General features: G+C 46.2%; 1 protein-coding gene across 3 annotated transcripts in view; it reads left to right on the forward strand.

Annotated features, from left to right (window-relative positions):
• MACF1 (microtubule actin crosslinking factor 1) overlaps positions 1-16,688 on the forward strand; it is a 1,225,213-nt gene that overhangs the window by 177,832 nt on the left and 1,030,693 nt on the right. The window contains exon 1 of one of the 3 annotated variants that reach the window (XM_069223413.1): positions 6,201-6,396. The exons of the other annotated variants lie outside the window; for them this stretch is intronic. Within the exon in view, the coding sequence (XP_069079514.1) occupies positions 6,267-6,396 (130 nt within the window). The 5' untranslated portion in view covers positions 6,201-6,266. Of the gene's footprint in view, positions 1-6,200; positions 6,397-16,688 lie in introns of those variants that run through there. 3 annotated transcript variants of the gene reach the window in all.

The raw sequence follows: 16,688 nt of genomic DNA on the forward strand, positions 1-16,688 counted from the left end.
TGATAACCCCGCCCTCCATGTTACTGACTTTTACCCCTCCTCAACCTGTGCAGATCACCCCCCCTCACTATCCTCTGTGGAGGGAGGTCACTGATTTCTGCACTTCTCCCGCCCCCTTGACCTACTGGTCATTATATCTGCCTTTCGCAGGGCGCTAGTCGCTATGAATGTTTACTGCCACGGATTCCCCTCATGCCCTCCATCAGGGCTTTAAGTGGGCGGGGTCCGCCGGGTCTCCGAATAAAAAGACTGAGCTTGCACCGAGACATTTCAAGACATGGACAGTGTGGACAATTGCCCATTGACCCCTCCTTCCAAGGGGGCCCTGATAATATGAAGGTTGCAAAAAAAAGTATTTTTCTCCTCTCGCTTAATCTCTCTAAGACTTCCTCTGCTCGTCTCTCTTCATCCATCCCTAACCTTAGCACCCTCTACATTTATATCAGCCCGTTTCTGTAAGTCACACCGTCTTGCTCCGACTTACTCCGTCAAGCCTCTCTCCCTGTCGTGCTCACCCCACTTTAGCTCCTGCTTCCCTTCTGTCTTCCGACCACTGACATACTTTTACCTGCCACTGTTACTTGCCTCGCTCTCCCTCTCTAACTCACCTTTCTCTAATGCTCTGTCTGGTATACCTCACCAATCACTACATCCATTCCCTTCTCTCTGTGTCACCAATCTACTGCCCCTTCCCCGTGACAGCCTGCTCCTATCTCAGCCTCAGTCTGCCTCACATATGTCAGCCTTCTCTTCCTTCTTCTCCCTCGCCTCCCTTTACCCCCCTATCCCGATCTACGCACCTTCCTCATCTCCTCCGTTCTCTCCGCCTTGCCGCTGGTTCCCTCATCTCCCTTCGAATCCCCTCCTCTTCCTGGCTCTCACTTTCCAGCTTGTCTCTCAGCCATTGTTCGTGAACACTACTTCTCTACCCGACCCCCTGTCACCCCCACCACACCGTAGATCTCTCTATACCTTACCCACTCTAGCTCTGGCTCAACCCTTACTCGTCCTACCTTACCTCCTCTATGGCTCCTCCCATTTCTCTTATTCAGAGACCGGGACCACTGTCCTGCCACAGCAGTATTGAAAGAAAAGGATGGAGAGAGACAGGGCAGTGGAAGAGAATTACAAAGGAAATGATCGGATTTCACCTATACCAGTGGAGAAATCCGGAGAGCAGGACTTGGATTGTGTTGTACAGGATTGTGATCTGTAAAGTAGATTTATTTGTGTGAATGTCCAGCAACTAAAGGTACAATTTTCAATGTGTACATGCCGCATGTCTATTAGGTACTAGCCCTTAAAATATCCCTCAAGTCACATTTGTATTGTATTTTCTACAAGCAAAATATGTCTGCGAGACAAACAAATCTATGCACAAGTGCAAAAAGAAATCTTCCTTGGCAATACTTGTTCAGGTTTTCCTTTATTACCGTATCCCTGATGGACACCATGTAAGCGTGATCATTTGGCTGTTTTTGGATACTCGTTTCTGAATGTTTAACATATATTTCAAAATTGTTTGGAATCAGGAGAGCTTGGATTAGTCGAAAATATGTGATAAATGTAGAGTTGTTTCAAATAGAGGTCCACACTAGTATTTTTTTTTCCCATTGGCCCTAAAAGTCCCTAAGAGGTGCAAGGAGGTACAGAGCTCTTCAGTTGTTGCCAGCGCCAAAGGAAAAGAAAATGCAGAGATTACAGGTGTGCAGGGGGGGTGGTGATGTACAGGAAAAAAAGAACTTGAAGGAGAGTGTGAAGAGCAGTGCCAAGTTAAACCCTGTGGAGATCCCTAGGCAGTCACCCCCTCTCAATTATCTCCTAATACGTTTTTAATTTACCAACCAACAATTTTAATAAAACATGTTTATTGTACAAAAGTAAACATTACACCTACAGTTTGCACCATTTTTATTCTTTATAAACTGTGAGCTGTGGGAAACTGATGTCTATTGTTTATGTACTTTGTTGTTAATGGGTTCATTACATTAATACAATATTTTCTCTTTAGAATCTTCAATGTAAAGTTTTTTTTTCTTCGAACTGAATCATTTTGTTCTATGTTTTGGAAACAATGTAAGAAAGCTTGATTGTAATTTTCTTTCAAGATAAAATCAATATTATTTTGATCTGTTGTCATGGGGCCCTAAAATTAGTACACCCCATAGGCCAGTGCGTTCTTGGTAAGCCGCACTGGTGAAGAGACAGTGCTGAGAAACAAGCATTATAATGCAGTGGGTCTCACATTTGCCTGAGTTAGAGATATTAGCGTTGTAAACTCCTAATTGGACTTTTCTTGCCACATAAATTGAAAATGAAAAGTAATACAGTTTCACATAAGTGATCTGATTCAAAGCGCCACGCCAAGAGCGTGAAGTGGAGACACAAAAGGAAAAAAGTGTGCTGCCAGTCCAACGTATCTGCAAAAGTGCAGTTACCTATGTAACAGGGTTGATGTCCAAGGCATAATCAAACTGCCTGAAGGAGGGACACACGTAAAGCATTTACCAATGATAACAAAGGATTTTTGAAGGGCAAAGCCCATGAACGAGCAATAGTGATGGGCATGAGGTTGGCATGGTTAAAATCCCAAATAGATAACTACACGCTGGAAAAGCAGCGCTTGCGTGCTTCTATGCTCGACCTAAAATAGATGACGGGAGGAATGTCGATGGAGGATTTCAGATAGATGCTGAAAGAATTGGAGCACTCTTGTCTACCAGAGTGGAGGACAACAGGGCAATGTGGTGTGAAAGGGAGAAACCAGAGTGTCTGAGGCACTCCAGAGATCACAACCTGCACAGACCCCAGTAATGATTAGTTTACAGTCTCATGTTTTCAGAATTAAAATGATCAGTTCTAATTTTTCACAACAAAATCAGTGTTGTTACTCAGTTATATGTCAGTAAGTATTGTCAAAGGCAACAGGTAGGGTTTGTTATAGGCGGATCTCTCCAGTGATAGTTATAAGTCTGGACGTGATAATGGGGATTAAGACGTACCCACATACTGGTCTGTTGGCTTTCAGTGCAAAGGAAGGATTTTACCTTAAATGTTTTTAGTTGCGCGCTAATTACAAAGGCCACGCCTCTTGGAAAGGATTACTAGTTGTGTTTTTGGCGACGCCCCTTTCACAGACCACCTCCCCCCACCCATTTCCTTTAAGTTAAAGCACGCCCCCGCCTCACTTTAACACGCCCCTAGAACTGCTTCGCGTTCATTCAGCTTGTCGTGTTCAGAGTTGCCTTTAAATTGGATTATTTAAGGTGCGCAAGGAGGGGCTTTGACTCTTGAGTGACAGCGGTGAACCCCTGACAAGTGGAAGAGGAGGAGTCCGCAGGGACCAGCCGTAAGTGGGCCAGGCCTTCGGAAAGTCTTGAAGATTATTCAGGGCTAAGCTCTGATGAGACTGCTTATAAGCAGGGCAAGGTGGCTCTCTGGAGGTGGGGGTGGAACAGGCTGCGCACACATGGCTGGGGGGAGGGGGGGTAGGATCAGGACATAGTAAGAGAGCGTCTACAAAGATCTGTCCATGAGAAGAGACTGGGTCTGTGTGGTACAGCTGCACCAGGGTCCTCACAGCATGACACGGTAGAGAAGCAGAGGGCGTCACTGCAGAACACCAGAGACAGGCTGTGAGGGCATCATTGCAGGGCACAAAGGAGACTGCCACTGAGGAGATCACTGCACAACACTGGAAACTGGCAGAAAGAGCATCTCTACGGGTATACAGACCGCGTGAAGGCGGCATTGTAGAAGACCGGCACACAGGGGGGCGCTGCCGCCCAGAAAGGCCTGGTGCTGATGGCATAACCGTGGGACACGGAGGAGACTGGCACTGAATGCACCACTGCAGGACAGAGAGAAGCCTGGCAGCCTGCAGGGCACGGGGGAGGTTGCCACAGGGCACACAGAAGACTGGCAGAGAAACTCCCACAGAGTGCATCAGCTCTGGACACGTGAGACTTGTTTTGTGAGCGAGAAAAGGGGGAGGCGAAGGGTGGGAGGCTGGCACGACCAGTGTCCCAATACGAGAGAGGCTGGCACTAGCCGGACATTTATTGACGAGCGCCGCGGAGCCTGCATCCGGTGGAGCCGGGGCTTGCCGTGAGCTTGGTCTGCCTCTCGCTGCTCCTCAAAGCTCCTTCGGGGTCTCCTCGCGTGGACTTTCACGCCCAGCCCTGTGCAGTTTGTATCCTCCAGCCTCTGTTTCTCACGACCACTTGGCTGGGGGGCGAGTGTTTATCTTCCTGAACCCCTCAGTGACTGCTTCCCGTACGCAATCCTAGGATTGGGGTGTCGAGTGGGGTTGTGACGGGCCCCCCCGGAGAGCCTTGTTGAGGTGTCGTGAACACCCCCGGCGGGGGGAGGAAGGTGTCCAGAATGCCACTGTGGGCCTTGGATTCCGCCCTGAGACCATTGTAGTCGGGGCTTCACCAGCACATGTTCTCCCGCCAGTGGCAGTGAAAGGGGGTACGGCGGGGTACAACCCTCTGCGCTCTTCTGACGGGCCCCAGCCGAGGGTGTAACCGGGCTCCGAGAGAGATTGTTACTCCCTGTGCGTCTGTCACCAGGGTGGCTGTCCCAAGAGTGAGGTGCTGTCTCTGTTATGGTGCAGTCTGTGCGTCCGTGGCAGTCGGCTGATGTACATTGTGTGCCTCGTTGTACACTGTGCCCGTCTCAGTAGGTCGCAGTGCACTGTGCCCCGGACCAGTGGTGAGATATCCACTGTCCGTCTGTCGTGTGCGCACTTGCGCTTGTCACACTCGGTTGTTGCACACACTGTGTACGTCCCTGATGCTATGTATATTGTTTGACAGCTCCCGTGTGCTAACAGCGACGTCTGTACCACTGTGCAGTGACCTGACCTCTTAGGGGCAGGGTGGAGGCCCCACGCTTCAAGGTGCAGGACGTGGCCGGATCATGAAACATGCATTGAGATTTGTGTTTGTTCGTCTTCTCCCGTTCTGCGCTCTTTTTTAACTTGTTCTTTACAGACCCTTTTTGCCCGACTTTGGCGCCCACACTGCCTTCTTGGCACCTGGCTCTGTGGCTCGCAGCGATCGCCCGGAGCCCAGTGATGGGGAGCGCGTCTTGCCCCGGTGGGGGTGCGGGGCAGTCAGGTGAGCGGCGGATCCTGTGTGACTCGTCTCTGTAGGGCAGGAGGGGAGGGCCTGGGTGCGCACAGGCTTGCCCTGATAGGCCTGCGGAGAGCTGCTAGTTCACATTGCGCCCTGGGCTCTGCTTCTTTGCAAGTTCCTGCATACCTGGCTTCCCGGCGGAGAGGAGTGCGTGTGCTCTTAATTACAGTACTGGAAGAACCGGCACCGGAGAGTGGTGCAGGGGAAGTGTAGGAGACTAGCAAACGAGGACTTCCTTTACGCATGGCACAGCTATCTTTCTACCTGCCTCAGAAGACACATGGCGTCTGCAGGGACATGGCGTGCTTTGCAGATGTTGTTACCGAAGTAGTTAGGACTCCCTATAAATTATAGTCGGGGTTGACAGCTCGCCACTGACCGGGACTGAGTCACTCGGTCCTTTCACACTTTCCACCAGCGTTGTATCGAGCCTTGGAATTTCTGTGCATCACCGATGTCTACCGTGAAGGACTTTACAGCAGCTGCGCCCTAGGCAGCCTACCTTTCGTTCACCTCCCGAGACCAGGAGTTTCTTCCTCATCAGAGCTTTACTGCCAACATTTGAGAGTTCTTTGAGCAACACCCAGACCTGTCTACCACGTCAATGTACTGAACCTGCGACGTCTTTCGAAGCTGTGCCAGGCCACCGGAGACCTGTCTCCCAACATGAATGTCTCACCAGAACACTGCGGTGCCACTCACTCCATGCCTGTCTCTCCTCTGAGCTCTGCGGTGACAGTCACTCCATGCCTGTCTCTCCTCTGAGCTCTGCGGTGACAGTCACTCCATGCCTGTCTCTCCTCTGAGCTCTGCGGTGACAGTCACTCCATGCCTGTCTCTCCTCTGAGCTCTGCGGTGACAGTCACTCCGTCCGGTCACCAGAGCTCTGCAGTCTGTCCGCTGATACCACATGCTCGTCACACTCCAGAGTTACGCGCTCTGAGGACCACGAGGGGGGTGCAGGGTGCACCACAGCAGCACCGCTACCCTCGTGCCGTATGACAGGTCCTTGAACGACACTAAGAGAAGAACTTCCTGATAGGAAGTGGGCGGAGCTGCCCTGTCAGGCGCAGGCTGGGTCCGCATGAGCAGGGGCCCCGCTGGAGACCTCGGGAGCAAGGGGCCATGGCGGTGCACGCAGGGGACAGTGTCACCCCACAAGCAGCTCTTGGAGAGACGGCGGGGCCCGTGTGGCTCCTCTACGGCCGGGAGGGCCATCTGAACGCACACCTGGTGAGCCGGATGTGCTGCATGGGTTAGTATGATCTCTTGGCGACCCCTAGGGGTGAGGGATACGTTCCTGCAGGTGCGAGCCAGGAGGGGTGAAGCTCACTCTTGTGGCCGACAGGGTTAAGGTGGTTCTTGTAGGCCCTCGGAGGGGCTGGTTTCCACAGCTGAATCTCGCGCCTGTAGGTTTGCACAGGGCCTGGTATTAAAGTGATATCTTATGCTGATTTTGCGACACCCACTGCTTATGTTCTCTGTCCTTTCTGCTGTGTGGTTATTGTAAGACTCACACGGAGACCTTTCATGCATTTTTATTTCTTTTCATCATGGTTTTCTATATGACAGGCCTGTACAATTGTTTTTTTTTTTTATTAGAGCAAGACAACCCGTGTTTAACAGCATCAGTTTGCAGACATGTGCTTCTGCCCAGGAAAGCGCATAGTGTTTCACAGTAAAGTTGCAGCTTGTTAATGTGTATGAAACATACTGAGCAGCGGGGCTGGGTCTTGGGACCCAGGGTGGGCTCCAGAGAAGTCGGCTTGTTTTTTTTGTTTTGTTTCATAACTCGAGCCTCAACACCATTGTGTTTGTCGAGCAGCAGCACCACCCGCTATTTTGAGCTTCTCTGATAAGTGGTTGTGCTTAGCAGGTCAGAGCCAGCGAAGATCTGTTAGCACTGGGTTGATGTGGTCATAAGGCTAGTATGGAGCCGCGTGAATCCAGGCCTTGCGAGGGGCTAACCTTGAATTGGTGAGCTCACTTTAGTCACTTCTGTTCACCTCCGCTCTTCGACCCACACTCTTGAGGTCTTGCTTTAGAATGAAATGCTTCAATTTTTATATATATTTATTAATTACCTACTGGTGGCTGCCAGTATGTAGATATAGTTAGGAATAGGTTTCCATACAAAAAGCGTTTTTTGACTTGCCTATATCTTTGGCACCCTTTGACGAATTTTCACAAAATGTAAAAAAAAAAAAAGCCCCTGGGATTCTTGTGTATGGAAAGTTTTGGGGTGATCCGTGCAGCATGAGCTGAGGAAAAAAGAAATTGGGGGTGGCGGGGTTCAAAAAAGTTTTATTTTCCATGTTAATTTCCATAGGGTCTTTGAAGATGACTACAGCCCAAACCACTGGATGAAATTACACCAAATTTGACAGAAACCTAGCCTTCCGTACGCAGATTGTGTTGTTGGTTATTTGATGTAAATCCGTTCAGTAGTTTATGAGAAATTAAGGAAAACAAAAATGTATATTTCTCTGGGCACAAATAAATTGCGAATATTCATGAATTTTCAGGAATGCGCGATCAAATAGAAGCAATGTGATTGGCTGGCCATCGTAACTCGAAAGTTGTGCCCGCCATTTTATGTTATGTGAGAGGGTCTCCAAGGCTGAAAATAGAACTAAGTGGTATAAGGGGGTCAGGATGGAGGTACCCTGACCCTAGGGTGTGATCTAGGGGTGTTTTATGGTCAAATTATGGATTTAAATGATTTTTCTTCACCATGTGCGATATCCTCGAATATTCAAGGATATTTGAGGATTTGCTGATTTTTTTTTTTTTTTGCAGTAATTCGTACATTAATTCATTCACTTATAAATGCACTCCGAGACTCATGCATCCATTCACACACCCAGTCAGACAACTCAGGCAACCACTCAGACCCACAAAGACTCTCACACCCACTTTCAGACCCACTCAGACACTCATTCACCCAATCACAGATCCCCTGACACAGGCCCTGTGGCCAACCCCGTTGTATACCTATAACTCGCGCCCTAAGGTAACTCTAACTTGCGCCTTTGCCACGCATAGCTAATTACTCCACATATATCATTTATGACATTCTCTATGGAATCTTTGATATTATTACTGCAACATTTGCAATAAAATTATTGATAAGAAAACTGTGTATGGCACATGATGATGGTGTGGTTGTTGTGGTTAGTTGCTGTGGTGGTTGTTGGTGGTTGTTGTTATTATTCAGGGTAAAGGTCACGTCTGGCCTCTGCAATTCAGTAAAGTGGAAGGGGAGCCCAAAAGCTCCTTCATCCTGTGGTCAAGGTGTGGGTGCATAAAAATACCCCCTCCTGTCCTTTGGTGAAGTGGGTGTCTAAGGAGGAAGATGGGGTCGGGATCACGAGCACAGCTCACCTGCTTCACATGCTGGTTTTAAACTGTTTTTAACAGATGGTAATTGTGCAAGGCCTGGTGGGGGCAGAGAAGACGAGCAGCTTTTATCTGCGCTTGTGTTGTGTGTGCAGTACAAATCGCCCCCCCTTCCTTGCGGAATTTAGGATGGCTAGCAAATACCCCCGACCCCCTCCCAACAACAATAACGCCCCCCTCCCCCGGGGGGAGAGGGGGTGAAGTATATCAGGGGTGTGGAATTTATTAAAATATCTACTTGTCCAGGGGACAGGTTGCTTCTCAAATCTACTTGTCCTGTAAAAAGATCTACTTGTCCCTTTGGTGCCATGTAGTGTGGCGACAAATTATGGCAGCAATTAATAGCCTCTCTGATTATGCCAGGGCTACTACCATAGTAGGGCTTGAATACTTGGAGTTTCAATCCCTACTGTAGCAATTTCCTTATTTTGCCACCTTTCTGCAGATCTGCATACTGGGGCTGGAGGAAGCAGTAAGCAATAGTTCCAGGGCTGGAATGCCTTTGAGTCTGCAAACCTACTAACCTGCATGTTTTAAAGATTTTTACCAGCTTCTCTCTAATATTTTCCCATAATAAGAAAGGTTGGACATTTACTCCTGACAATGGCAGAATTAGAACTTCTTCCAGGGTTGGGAAGAAAGTGGCTGGAGGGAAAATGAACTTGCAAATTCTCAATAGATTTTCACATGAGCAAATCTACACATCGTATTTACCCACGGTAAAATACAGTTCACAAATATTTTATAGGGGTACGACATATACCATGGGTGCACTTTTGTGACTTTGTTTAAGAATTTGGGGCCACAAGTAGGTAGGTTCAGATTTGTGACCTGCAAATTGCAAGTCGCAAATCCGAATGTAGGATGGTGTCCTTGACACCATCTGTGATTCGCAAGGGCTTCGCAAATGCCCACATCATGAATAATCATGAGGTGGGTCGCAATTTGCGACCCCCTCACGAATGGTGGCCTGCTGGAGACAGCAGACCACCATGTCTGTGACTGCTTTTCAATAAAGCAGTTTTTTTTTTTTTTTTTGTAATGCAGCCAGTTTTCCTTAAAGGAAAACGAGATGCAAAACAAAAACGAAAAATGAAATGTTTTCGTTTCATTTTTTCAGAGCAGGCAGTGGTCCGCAGGACCACTGCCTGCTCTGAATTTTTTTTTACAGTGACATTCACAATGGGGAAGGGGTCCCATGGGGATCCCTTCCCTTTTGCGAAAGTGTTAGCACCCATTTGAAATGGGTGCAAACTGCGATTGGTTTGCGCCCGCGTTCGCGGTCACAAAACAATCCTACATTGCACTGCGAGTTGCAATTAGGAAGGGAACACCCCTTACTAATTGCGAGTCGCAAACCCGTTTTGTGATTCGGTAACCAGGTTACTGAATCGCAAAACTGGGTTTGTGCATCGCAATGTGCTTTTTGCACGTCGCAAACAGCGAAAGTCGCTGTTTGCGACATGCAAAAAGCTACCTACATGTGGGTCTTGGTCCCTAATTAGGTCTGGTGTTAACAAAGACATTTTGTTTTTATTAAACTTCTATTTCTCTCTCTTTCGGCTGGCTTTACTGTGAGTGATCGCATTCTGCTCTTCCACAAGGAGCATATTGCCACACAAAGTAGTTTTGTTCAGTGTCAGGAACTACAGTGGCAATCAGTGACGTAACGAAACTGGAGGGTGCCCCTTTGCAAAGAACATGGAGGAGCCCCCTCTCCACACTCACTCAGGGCAGGTGCTGTGCTGACGGGGCCCCCTGGAGGGCGGCTGCGGGGCCTTTGTTATGCCGCTGGTGGCAACGTGTGCTTTAAGAGTTCAAAAACTTTTTGGGGGGGTTTTGCCAATGTTTGTTACAATGTTGAGGGCCTGGTAGCTCCCACAACAATAAAGTGTTACAAAAGCCATGTCAAAACAAGACACGCATTGATGAAACTAAAAGACGTATAAAAGTATGTCAGATCAGTTGGCTTTGTCAGTGTTTGTTTATTTTCATGCTTCCCATAATCGTGTTGAAAATGGTTACACTGATTTTCCATTAGAAATATTTTTGGGAAATACTAGCATGCATCAACACATTTTACTAAATGACACTTCATTTGCATATAATCAGAGAGCATTCTGGGAGCATTATACTTAGCCTCTTAGTCTAAACTTTTCAAACATGTGTGTACACGTTTTTTTTTTTTTTGTACTCGAACCAACGTCAGTAGTGAAGTGAGACCTTAAAACATTTCTTTACAGCACGCACCCTAATAATGAAGGCTTTCAAATAATGAACCATAAATACAAGTTCGAACAGCATTATCTTTTGGAAACACATTACCTCAACTGCAGAGAGTTCAACTCTCTGTAAACAGGCAGCCAAAGGGTTTGTGCTGCAGGGGGTTGGGCCTACTTGTCCCAAGGACAAAGTAAACATAAAAACTTGTTGCCCTTGACCCCAAACAAGATGTCCCGGGCGTCGGGAGATAGGAATTCCACATCCCTGTATATTTTATTTTAATCTCGGGAGAGGTCTGCCTATGTGCCCCCACCACCCACGCGGATTTATGTTATTAGGGCAGCATTGGGCCGCCAAGGCCGCACTGTCCTGGTTTCTGCCCTGTCACCACCTGTGATCCCTCTGACGGATCCCAGACTATCACATTTGTGTAATGTGCATGAGCGCTGCCACTTCCCGCCGATCAGCAGATGTTTCAGTGTTTGAGGATGCCGAGTTTAATTAACATTAACTGAATCATACCGCACTGGTACCTGTGCAGTGGACGCAGACTAGGACCGGTCCAATTAGCGCCTATTTTCTGTGGAATTGTAGTTCTCTGAATATTTCTTGGTGTCCCACACAGTATGGAGATGTTACTCATTTTTCCTTAGCCTTTCCCATCAGTGCCCCAGTTTCCAGGCAGAGAGCTTGTTAATAGAAACATCGGAAAGCCCAGAGGGATGGCTTGGACCAGGGAGGCGGAGCCTCAGTTGTGGCCATTAGTAGGGTCCAGCAACACTGCAGGAACGGTGTGAGCTGCTCGTTGATTTTAGCAGCGTCTTATCTGAGTTTCAGGCTTAGGTGCGCAGTGGACTCCTGCATGGTAAGACTTTCCAGGAAAGTCACCAACTGACCCATTGGCCTTATCCACTGCATCATTTTACGTGAAGAAACATTTGCTCGAGGGGTGCAGGGACCCTTACGGATTCAGGCTAGCTTGTTTTCATACGTTTTGCAAATCAATACAGTTCCGCTGTACTTTGGTCCAAGGTACTTTCATTATATTTCGTCGTCGTTTCCTGTAGATGTTTTCTTCCGTTCCCGCAGGAATTTGAAATACAAATGCACTTGTTAACTTTTATGGTCGATTTTTTTCTGTCTCCACCTACAACTTCACATTGGACGGGAAAAAATCACCAAGCATGGAGTTTAGCGCCCTTTGCCTGCAACATTTGGTGGACTATATTCAGCGGTTTGTGAGCTGTGTGTAAAAAGTCGATATAAGGAAAAAACAAAGAACTTTGTTTACATATGTACATATATTTTCCATAGTTGTTTGTTTAATTTGCACAAAATACAGTGGCATAAAACCGCAAAATGTGCGTTATATCTCTCAGTTCCCTGTGAAATATTGATTTCATCATCATAATGACAGCCTCCAAAGCACGCTGCTCGTTTCACCATTGTCACTGCTACTAGGATTATGCAGCGTACCACATTTTGCAGCAGGGTAATTGAAACCGTAAGGCAAAATTAGCAAACTGCGTAGCACATTTTGTTGCACTACTATTGTCGTCCTTTTGAGCTAAAACATGTTTTTGTGAAATCTGCAAAGTAGGCAGCAAATTAAAAGGCAAAATGGTAAAACCATAATTTTATTGTATGCGATGCTGCCACAGAATCACATAAATCCTGTGACCCTCATCACTGGCCACTCTTCAATTAAAGGGATACAAAATCTAAAATTTCTAATGCCAATCAGTGCCCATTGTTAACTGCACTTTGAACAACACACGTTTTTGAAGAACACCCAAAACACACATGTACATTTAAAAATACACGACTGGCGAGGTGCTGCATGGAGAGATATTGCTGTTTTGCGGTTCTGCTCACATTTACAAGGTCGAGTGGAAGAGGCCCCTTCAAGAGGGCAGACAGTCCCTCTTCTAGTAGAGATCCATGTGCAGGCGCTCTACCCACTCTAGGTGAAGAGGCGAAGAGCAGATTGAGAACTGTTGAATGTGGCCAGTGGGTGTGGCCCATAGAATACATTATAAAGTGACTGGAGGGACTTTGAGAAGTTATTAGCTATGAGACGGGTGGGGTGAGGCCTCAGGGGCTGCTGTTGACTTCTGTATTTGACAGGAGCAGGCACTTTCAGACCGCAGAGTGTGACTCCTCATGAAGAAGTGGTGTGGCTGGGGAAAGCTAACCGTTTAAGAGCAGGAAACAGTCAGTTCTTGGTCCTTGTTGGGAGGGGTATGTTTGAAGGAGAAATTGGATAGGTCTTGGTCAATGGGAGAAGCTAGTGAACAGCTGAACGTACAGGGAGCAAAATCACATATCTGGCAACAGCAATATGGTGGGATTTTTCTGAAAGCTGGTTCAGCTGAACTAAACGTAAGAAACTGAATGTGCATTGTAACTTTCACGCCAGACATCTACGAAACAATGCCATGTAGGAAGTTTCTGCCTCTGCCTGTATGTTGGGAGAGCAAGGAGGGACTGGCAATAGTGAAAAGGCGATGATGCTTTGTGGTACCTGTGGGGAGAGTCGTACACAATTGACCCTTCTAGTGTGTGTTGTTCACAGGACATATTCTCCAGGGGGAGTGTGGCCCTACAGTGTAGGGGGAATAGTCACCAAAATGCTTCCCAGCTAGTGTGATCTTGGGTATGCATGAACTCAGTGGTTGAGTACGAGGCATATGCTGGGGTATTCAGTCTGAAGCAGTTCTTCAGCCAGATAGGGACCTTGGAATGAAGCGAGTTGTGTGAAATGTAGAAAGGCTTTTACAGGTAACCATTGTCTCCCTGGGTAGCCAGTGTATTGCTTGTGAAATATATGTATGGATTTATAAAGGACTGCCCCTGCTGGTAGTGCTTGGAGAAGATGCCATCAGGAGACTCTGGTGCAGTGGCTCAGGCTTGGGGTTGTCAAATTGTAATTGAGACAGTCCATTTACAATCGGAGTATTTTCATTTGTCAGTTTTTAGCCTTTGTATACACACATTTAAAAAAACGAATATTTATGATTTGCATTACATGTAAAGAATAAAAACAATGGGGTCAAGAAAGTTATTGCATAAAATATGCCTAAAAGCTGAAATGAGAGAAGGAATAGAGGTGTGTAGGAGCTCAGTAAATGGACATCAACATGCAGAGTGCACGCGGAGCCAGCCAGCGGAGCGACAGTCTTCTTATTTAATTTATGTCATTGTAGTATTGTTGGTGCCTACAGGGGCCTCGTTGAGAGAAACTTTACAGTGTGGCCTTTTTATAAGTTTTGGTAGGTCACTGTTGTAAATGTATTAGCAAGGAGGATGCTACATATATCCTTCGAGGTACCATGATGATAAGTAGGTATGCAAGGCCTAACAAGCCTTTCTTGTTTTCTTTCCACACAAAGATTAATGGACGTGGACCTGGTCCACTGCATCTCCTGATTTGCACACATTTTTCACACTCATCAAACTAAAGAATGTTAGCCTTTTCGAAGGAGTGCACATGCCGTATCTGCAAATGTTCTAAAACACTAAAGAAGAACTTAACCTATGCTAGGTGGTCAAACATGGACTTGTAAGAGATCCCCTTCCAAAGTTGTTGTGATTTCCTTCAGTTCTGTCAGAGCTTGTTCCTGGTAACTGAATTTTAATTGGACTTTCATAGTTTGGAATGGAAGCCCATGCTTTTGTGAGAGAAATTCTGCATTCGGTGACCTTCTTTCAATTTGGATGAAGATAATTTGTTTAGGCAAACCTTGCTGGCCATGTCACTTTATCCGAAATTATGTTTCAAACTTCCTAGAGAGGAACCCTAAAGTCATGGGATTACGGCTTACTTAAGAGTGGAACAAGGGGGTCAAATAACACGTGGTTTACCTTCCCTGAGCAGTCATTACATGAATGGGAACTAAGTGAAGTATGTCAGGCATGCCTGACATGCAACATTTTTTAGATGACTATAAGGAAACCATGCCTGTTTGTGTCTCCTGAGAAAGCTTAATGAGTTAGAACATAAAGGAGATCTAAATATGTAATCCAGAATTTTCTCGGTATTTACAAAATTGTCTTACACCGCAGTAGTCATGAGGCACAATTTGATATGAGATTTCTACTTTTCCCTTTAGCTCCGTTTAGGAACACATGGGCCACCTTTCCACATGACGAGAGGCCATGCCTGGTAATGACCTTTCAAAGGGAGGTTTTAACTTGCATCTTCTGCTTTTCCTGAGCCCTGGCCTTTGAGCATAGGTTTGAAGACTCATTTTCAGATACCTTTTAAAGTTTGATTTTACCAAATTATATGTATAACATTCCTACGTAAAGAGGCTTTCTGTCAACCCTCTTCATCCATTGGTCTTGTATTGAGTCAGTCACATTTTTCTTCTATCCACTAGAGCATACAGCATGGTGCATCGGGTCGGCCCACTTCAGCCATCAGCTAACTCCACTGTGAGTGACTGCAGTTTGCCCTTTCACAAGCAACCATCTGCACACAAACAAGTGCTACAGTGCCACGGACTAATGTGGCAATGTGTTCTTTTTTTAGACAAAAAAGTATTGGTGCTTTTCGCCAGTGTGTTTTTTTTTTATTACTCTGTTTTTCAAATTAAGGAGGGCCTGGCAGCTTTCTCTACAACATTTTAAAAAAGAATGACAAAAAAAGCATTGACAAAGCCAAAAAGCTGGCAGTCACCACCAGTTCTATTGGCGTTGCCAATGCTTGTTTGTAATTGCAGTGAGGTAATGCTTTTCTCTTCAAGCGGTCGAGACATCTTACTAGCATTCTAGAGGCTCACTGTGGCCAGATTTCCTTTGATGGACTACCTGAACACTCCTATAGCCAATGTACTTGCCTCCAATACAATTCTTTCTTTTGGACTCAGAATAGAGGTGTGAAATACTTGTCGCAGCTGTTTGTGTGTTTTTTATAGGTGCTATCTGTCTGATACTTTCTCAGGCTCGCCGCCCCTATTTCGGCTCAATAGAGAAGCGGAGCGTCCCTAGCATGCATGATCCCAGGCAGGTGATTCTTTAGGCCAGCTCCAACCTGTTATGCAATTTGCTTAATACCCTTCATAGCCGCTTCACAGCTTTCTGTGCCTTTGATTGTGTGGTAGTTCCAGTTCCGTGAGATGAACGTCATACCATAAGGTATGGGAATTCTTCATTTTTTTTTATTCAATGGTTCTGTAAAGTGAAATACCCTTCATTGCCTGAAGGCCCATGATTTTAAAGTCTCCCTCATTAATAGGAATCTGGTTGCCTCTACATTCTTCAGTTGCTGTGTTTAATATTTTTCATGATTTACTGAATCAATAGCAGGATGCTTATATAAGTACCTCCTTTTCTTGAAGTTTTCAATTTTAGTATCTGTGGATCAATCAAGTCTAGCAAACTTTCGTATTTGATACCATTTTTATTGTTACATTTTGCAGAGAGTTAGCTTTGGGCGACATTTTGCACATGAATTTTTTTTGTCTTTCTGACGTTGTCAGTGCAGCTCAGTGTGGTTTACCGGTGCTTCTCACAGTTTCCCCAGAGATTTTTACCTGTCAATGAGATCAAATACTGAGTATCCCAAGGAGGAAGAATGTATTTTTTTGCTTTCCTACACATAGATATTTCTGAATCAAATTGGTAAGAACAAACATATGAGGTATATTGTTGATAGCACAGGGCGCAATCCACTTTGGAAGAGGGGATGAGGGGTAATAAGGTTGTTTTCATCTGTACATCCCTGCAAATTCCTGAGCAGTATTTTTGTGACCAGATGTGTTTTGGAGTCTAGCAAATCTATGAGTTTATAGAATCGTGGCTCATCCATTTTGCCCTTATAAATTGGCACGACAATTGAATTAAGCGAGGAGATGGGGATCTTTGAAAAGTTCATGCAGTGATGAAACAGGGCTTTCAAAGGTAGCACCCACCAATTGGCAA

The sequence above is a fragment of the Pleurodeles waltl genome, chromosome 3_1, assembly GCF_031143425.1.
Source record: "Pleurodeles waltl isolate 20211129_DDA chromosome 3_1, aPleWal1.hap1.20221129, whole genome shotgun sequence".
Classification (NCBI taxonomy): Eukaryota; Metazoa; Chordata; class Amphibia; order Caudata; family Salamandridae; genus Pleurodeles; species Pleurodeles waltl.